This window comes from Penaeus vannamei, chromosome 29 (assembly GCF_042767895.1).
Source record: "Penaeus vannamei isolate JL-2024 chromosome 29, ASM4276789v1, whole genome shotgun sequence".
Classification (NCBI taxonomy): domain Eukaryota; kingdom Metazoa; phylum Arthropoda; class Malacostraca; order Decapoda; family Penaeidae; genus Penaeus; species Penaeus vannamei.
The window spans coordinates 26,186,753-26,194,252 of NC_091577.1; the positions used below are offsets into that span (position 1 = coordinate 26,186,753).

Below are 7,500 nucleotides of genomic sequence, written 5' to 3' on the forward strand. Positions count from 1 at the left end.
CCAAAGAAGACTAAAACCTTTGACATAATTGCATAACAATAAGTGCATAAGTTCATGTACAGGAATTCACAGCACCAAAAATTATGGTATCGCGTATAGCTGCAGTTAACATTATTCTTCGTGAAATCATCTGAAAATATGTTCTGTGTAAAACAACATATACAGAATCGTATGCTATATACAACACAAACCTTGTAAATAGCATATTCACGTTTCCTGTGTACATGTCCCTAACATGTTAGCTCGACCTCGTACAGCGAAACGAAGACTGAGACAAAAAATGCTTCCCTGGATAATGTACAATATTAGACGCAGCCTCACATACCCTTTGCAGAGCTGTGTGAATGTATCGTGGTACGCATTGACTGTGTAGTAGATGAGGTGGTAGAAGTCTTCGTCGGGACGCTCGCTCAGGAACATCACCTCCAGGTCGGCTTTCCCAGTCTGGGGGAAACGGCAGATGCTGAGGTTAGATTTGCTGTGAAAGCACGTCAAAAATGATGATAAGTATAGTTGATATAATGATAATAGAAATGGTGGTACTACTATTGGTAATAATTGTAATACAGAGAAAACGTTATCATAAGAACATATATGATGATAAGAATGAAAATAAAATATCAATGATAATCATGGTGATAGCGGTTAAAATGATCTTGGTATCACTATCAATTCCATCAAAAGGAGAATAATAATAAAGTGAAAAGTAAAACTAAGAAAAAAAGATACATAAATAACTTTTAAAAATATATCGTCTTTATAAAAACACTCTCTTAAATTTTGTCGCCACTGTCATTGCAATTCATCGGACTTTGAAATCGTTATAATCAGAATCTCTTGAGCTTTGTTGTTATAATTATGGTCTTTTGGATTTCTAACAACCTTTTGAATCATATTGTCGTTATCATCACGATCCCTCGAATTTCAGTCATTATACTCACAACCCCTTTCCACCCGAACCGCACTCACCACGGTCGAGATCGCCACCGCCTTCCCATAATGCACCGCGAGTCCCAGGGCGGCGTGAACCTCGAGTACAGCGTTGAAGTAGTTTTCGGCTTTCTCTTCGTAGTACCTCTGGGCGGCCGAGCGGAGAAGTTCAAAATAGCCGTAGTAATGGTCGGGAGCCATCATCATGTGGATATGCGGGTGGATCTGCGAAGCCCCTGCGTGATGTAGGGTGTCCCAGGCTATGTTGGGATAACTGGGGAAGAAAATGCGAACGGGAATTATTTATGAAGTGCCTATACTTTCAACATTGATTAATTTGCGAAGCCTACCCAAAGATAGAGAAAAATATATAGGCCTATTCCTCAACCGGTAAACAACTAGACCTCATCAGCATACAAAACACACACTCACACTTAAACACACACACAAATACAAATACACATACACACACACGCACACTCACACTTAAACACACACACACTCAAGCACGCACTCAAAACACACACACACACTCAAGCACGCACTCAAAACACACACACACTCAAGCACGCACTCAAAACACACACACACAAACACACACTTAGACACGCACACACACACATCAACACCAAAACAAAGAAAGCTTACATATAATTCGTATCCATCTGGCTCACGTCGTAAACCCAGGCCACGGCAGCCTCGAAGAAGTGGCTCATAAGGTCCCTGGTGAAGTTGAGTGGGTGGTGGAGGTACTTGGTCACCACCATGCTGTGCCACGACTCCACTTTGAAGGTGTTCGTCACTCGGGCTGTGTCGTTCGCGTCGTCTCTGCGGGTAGGTTGGTGGGAGGGGTTGCGGAGAGGGTGGATGGGAGGGAGAGAGGGATGGAGGGAGGGAAGGAGGTAGGGAGGGAGGGCGGGTGGATGGAAGGAAGGAAGAAGGGAGAGAGGGAGGAAAGGAGAGTGAGAGAGAGAAAATTAATTGACTAGATTTGATTTTGTATCTTTTAACCAAACCATAGATCAAAAGGAGCTAAAAGCATACTAATAGACGCTTCAAACAGTACTATAACGAACTCGCAATACTCTTACGAATATCAATGTCAACCAAAGACACCAGACTAGTCGTGATAAGCGTCGTCTAAACATTTCTTATTATAGATTTACACTAATTTGAACACTGCAAATTATCTATACATCCGTAATAGATATTTAATCCCGCATGTAGACACGCTGTGGAGTTTAGAAATTGAGTACACGAAGAACCAACGACAACAACAGGAAACATTTTACGGAAACTGTACAGCAGATAAAAAGATCATCGCAATGTAATTTTCGGCGCCAAAACTCGAAATGTCCATCATTTTAGGAATGACTGCATCCTTCGTCGTCTAAACCACTTGATGTGTGAGTGTATTTATACATCTATCCCGAAATCCTTGAAGATCCGGACAAATAAGACATGATCATCTTACTCATGAGGTCTGATAGTGTCTGAGATTTTGTCTTTGATCAGATTTAATTTGGCATCACTATCTAACCCGAGTAAAAAAAAAGAAGGATCTTGTTCCCACTGACTTTTAATCTGCTGCCAAAGTGATCGCTTATTAACGCATGTTCGAGCTTTGGATCAGATTCAGATTTCCGCGCGCCGTTATTTTACCTCCTAAAGAATTAACCTTATCGAGTCTAAACATCCGTTCAACACGACACCATCTGCGCCTCTCTTACACATCTAGAATTAAGATCGCCGACCAAGAGATATCTTTCATTTACTCCCAGCGATTCGATCCGTCACCTCTCGCCCGCTGCCACAGTCTCGAAAGAATAAAAATATATTTACTCTCCCAAAGTGCCAGGCCATGAGGCTGTCCCTGAAGTGGCTGGTTAGTGACACTTTCTTTTAGACTATACTAAGAGCACAAGTGTCCCCGCCCGTATACTATCCCCTCCACTCTTCTCTTGACTGCCAGCCTCTCACTCTTCCAAGGAGTGGGATTTAGCTTAATCGGGGTCCTAGTTTATCAGTCGCCTAGAATCCAACTGGCATAATTTCGTTAAAACTTGATATCTTATGTGTATCACTATAACGCAATATTTAAGATGAATCCGAGCGGGATATACTTCTAAGTAGTTATCTATATAGCATCATAAATAAAAGAAACGAAGAGATGTATATACCTTTGAATAAATTACCAACAGATATGAAAGTCTTATCGTTTCATATCAGATTTTCTCTAAAAAAAAAAATAAGTAAAATATCATCCTCAAGAAAATCAAGATCCTTATGAATATCCAAACTGAAGATAAAAGATATCAAATCCAAACAGTGGTTCGACATAGTGTGCGTTTCTCCTTGTTACAGGAGGGAAAACTTAACAAAAGTACCTCCACGAAAATTAGAAATTGTCATAAACTATACGCACCGTTAAATCACACACCGAAGACCCACCTTCCGAGCAGATCGACTGCCGTGTTCTCCTTGTACTTGCAGAAATCACAGTCGACGCTCGTAACCAACGAGAGGTTGTTGATCCACTCAAAAGGGTCCGTCTTGTGCGTGGGTATCGGACGGCTCGCGCGCACAGGGTTGTACACCGTGTGCTCTGACGTCAGCGGGTGAAAGACGTGAATCAGGTGCTGCAATTTCAGAAATTATGATAAAGGAAACGTAGGCATATATGCACGTACATGGGTCAATATTTATATCTTTATCAATCTAAATCTCTTATTAAACCTCTTAAATAAGCTTATTATGATCTTAAAGGAAACGTAAGGATATATACACATACATGGATCAATATTTGTATTTTTATCTATCTAATTCTCTTATTAAATTTCTTAAATAAGCTTCTTATGATAAATGAAACGTAGGGATATATACACGTACATGGATCAATATTTATATCTTTATCTATCTAAATCTCTGTATGTCAATTTCATACGAATGTAAGTGTGCATCCACATTTGCACGCATAGAGTACGTACATATCTGTACTGAAACATATAAAAAACACACGCACACATATATACAGGTAGTACCTATGATATAACACATATAGATAGATAGATAGAAATAGATCTAGATATAGACATATAGATAGATTGATTGAGATGCATGCATTGTGTATTCATATACATAAATAATATAATACGACATAATGCACACACACCCAAGATAGATATAAATATATGTATTTTTTTATTTACTCCTTTATAGCCCCGGATTGGTCAGTTGTGTCCACCCAGAATGAACTAAAAGATTTTGTTTCATTTGTTACACCATAGACCTCTATCACACGGATCGTTTCACCATGTATACATCCATATATATACTTATATAAATACATATATATACTTATATAAATATATGTATATAGTAAATGTGTGTGTGTATCTGTGTATCCATATATATATGTGTGTATATGTATGGATGTATATATATATATATATATATATATATATATATATATATATATATATGTGTGTGTGTGTGTGTGTGTGTGTGTGTGTGTGTGTGTGTGTGTGTGTGTGTGTGTGTGTGTGTGTGTGTGTGTGTGTGTGTGTGTGTGTGTGTGTGTTTGTGTACATATATATATATATATTTCTATCTATCTATCTATCTATCTATATTTCTATATAGCATATACAGTGAACCCTCGTTTTTCGCAGGGGTTACGTTCCAAAAAGAACCCGTGAAAGGCGAAATCCGTGAAGTAGTAACCTTTAACTTTTTACAATTATTATACAATGAAATACTTTACAATACATTGAAACCAAAGAACAAAACCTTTTTATAGGCCCAAGCATTTGTTTAACAAATGAATGTACTGTATAAACGTTTTTTACAAATGACTACTGTACTGTAAAATAATAATTTTAATCATCAATACGAACTGAAGGCTTCAGGGGTTTTAGAGAAAATTTCCGAACTTTAATTTGGCAAGCTGTTTTATGTACATGTGCATATTAAACCAAAACGTTATTGACACACAGGTAGAGAAGAAGCGGAGACTGTTTAGCCAATCAGAATGCAGAACACAATGCACAATGCAAATCCGTGAAGCAGCGAGACCGTGAAAGGTGAACCGCGTTATAGCGAGGGTTCACTGTATATACATTTACATATATATGTAATATTTTTTTTCAAATTTTGTTTGAAGGGTGGAGGCAAGTTGCAATTTCTTTCAAATATAACAAAGCGACCGCTGAGCAAGAGGTTGAATTCCACAGGTGCAGCGAATTCCTCTTCCGCATTACCTGACGATGAATCTGCTCCAACAGCTTCGAGTCGTTGTGGAGCCACGCCCTAATCTTCTCCGCAAAAGGGCCCGGAACCCCCAACCTGGAGGCGTAGCGATCGTGCACTTCGTAGAGGTAACTGAACTTCGAGAAGAGTTCGGCGCACTCGGCGTTGTCTGAGTGCGACCACGCCGTGAGGAGCTGCCCGAAGATCACCTCGATGTCTTCGGACTGGCGGCCGCCGAAGCACTCCTGGACGTACCACGCCTGCAGCCGGGGGTTCGGTTCGAGATCACACGTTCACTAATGGCTGTTACTATTATTGGTGTGACTGTTGGTATTTTTGTTATCTTTATTTTTATTGTTATTATTTTTATCTTTATTCTTATTGTTATTATTTTTATCATTATCATTATTATTATTATTACTCTTATTATTATTATCATTATTATTATTACTATTATTACTATTATCATTATCATTAATACTAGTAGTAGTTGTAGTAGTATCATTACTACCTCCGTCAAGGTTATGTTTTTGTTAGCATTGGCTAGTTTGTTTGTTCTTTGGTTAGTTGGTTAGCAATTAAAAGTTACGAACAGATTTTTATGATTTATCTATTTTTTATTTTCTTTGTAATCAGAGGTGTGTCTTAGCCCACTTAGATGGCATCAAATTTTGGTGGTGATCTGGATCATGATCCGGATTCAGGACGGACGTCACCAGTGTACTTGAGAAAGAGGTAATCTTAATGCAATTCTTGAAGTGTGAACATTTTTATAGGATTAGTGACCCAATTACCCTGACGGAGGTGTGCTCTCGCTGAGTGCTTCTCGTTGTTATCATTATTATCATTATTACTATCATTATTATTACCATTATTGTCATTATCATCATTATCATTATCATTATTATTGTTATCAGTCGTAGTATTATAATCAACAGCACCATCCTTACCCTTATTACTGAAACCTTTGCCCTTGTCGTGATTAATATCATCTTCAGTATTAATATCACCAGTATTACAGATACCACTAGCAACAGTAGCATCAGCATCATTACTACTACAATTTATCAACCAAATCATCTGGATAGTTACCATCATCACTTATACAAAACGGCAAAACAACCATAAATAAAGAAGCCTTCATAATCACAGGATTATTACAAAAGTCACACTTCTGCACACAAAGGACAGGGGGAGACTACCGTATCCCGCTTTGGCTCGACGGAAAAGGGGGGCCACACGTCGTACTCGGCCTCGCGGTCCTCCTTGAAGAGCCTGGGCAGGGGGGGCGCCTCCAGCTGGCCTTGGTGGAGGAGAACCACGGTTAGGATTGAGGCCGCCATCACCACGGCCAGGATGATGAGTCTTGGCCGGGGGCTCATCTTAAGGATTCTGTTCCTGTAAACAGACGTATATAGATTATATCTATCTATCTATCTATCTATATCTATCTATATCTATCTATCTATCTATCTATCTATCTATCTATATATATAATATATATATATATATATATATATATATATATATATATATATGCATATAGACACACACACACACATACACACACAAACACACACACACACAAACACACACACACACACACACACACATACACACACACATACACACACACACACACACACACACACACACACACACACACACACACACACATATATATATATATATATATATATATATATATATATATATATATATATATTCTTCTCACCAAGGCAACACCACCGGCATGAGTTGCACGACTAAAACTGCATTTCTTATCGTTTACATTATGAATAGATCTCCTCGAGGCGTCTTATCGGGTCCCAGATAAAACTCATCTCACACCCAAGCATAGTTCCTCCGAAGCACGTTATGGCATATACTTCCAGCAATCATTTCTTTCTCCGTTGGTAGACAGGAAACGCATCTTATTATTTGTTATTTGTTTTTGGTTCGTTGTACTTGCATCAGGGTATCATTTCGTTCGCCTTGTATTTCTTGATGTTAAATCAGCGAAAGTCTCCTACGTGTTTGCAGCTTTTAAAAACTCTACGGATGTTTTCGCCTCATTTCATATAAATTTTGGTAGGTGAGTAGATAAAGGACTGTGCAATTATTCTTTTCTTTTAATTGATATACACAGATTATGTTAACGCAATAGCCTAAATTTCTCATGGAATACTATCATGCAATACTATGACCATGCATCAAATGTACTACAGCTCCCACGCCTGTGCAATTATCCAGGAGGGTAAATAAAAAGCTAATATATATATATATGTATGTATACATATATATATATATATATATATATAT

General features: G+C 38.3%; 1 protein-coding gene across 7 annotated transcripts in view; it reads right to left on the bottom strand.

Moving 5' to 3' along the window:
• Positions 1 to 7,500, bottom strand: part of LOC113820623 (uncharacterized) — a 15,762-nt gene that overhangs the window by 1,605 nt on the left and 6,657 nt on the right. For 6 of the 7 annotated variants that reach the window (XM_027372966.2, XM_070142575.1, XM_070142579.1 and 3 more), the window contains exons 2-7: positions 6,381 to 6,576; positions 5,190 to 5,438; positions 3,382 to 3,569; positions 1,579 to 1,758; positions 970 to 1,204; positions 326 to 444 (exon numbers count right to left, since the gene is read on the bottom strand). In XM_027372966.2, the coding sequence (XP_027228767.2) occupies positions 326 to 444; positions 970 to 1,204; positions 1,579 to 1,758; positions 3,382 to 3,569; positions 5,190 to 5,438; positions 6,381 to 6,576 (1,167 nt within the window). Of the gene's footprint in view, positions 1 to 325; positions 445 to 969; positions 1,205 to 1,578; positions 1,759 to 3,381; positions 3,570 to 5,189; positions 5,439 to 6,380; positions 6,577 to 6,913; positions 7,401 to 7,500 lie in introns of those variants that run through there. The other variant, XM_070142576.1, reaches the window with a different exon arrangement.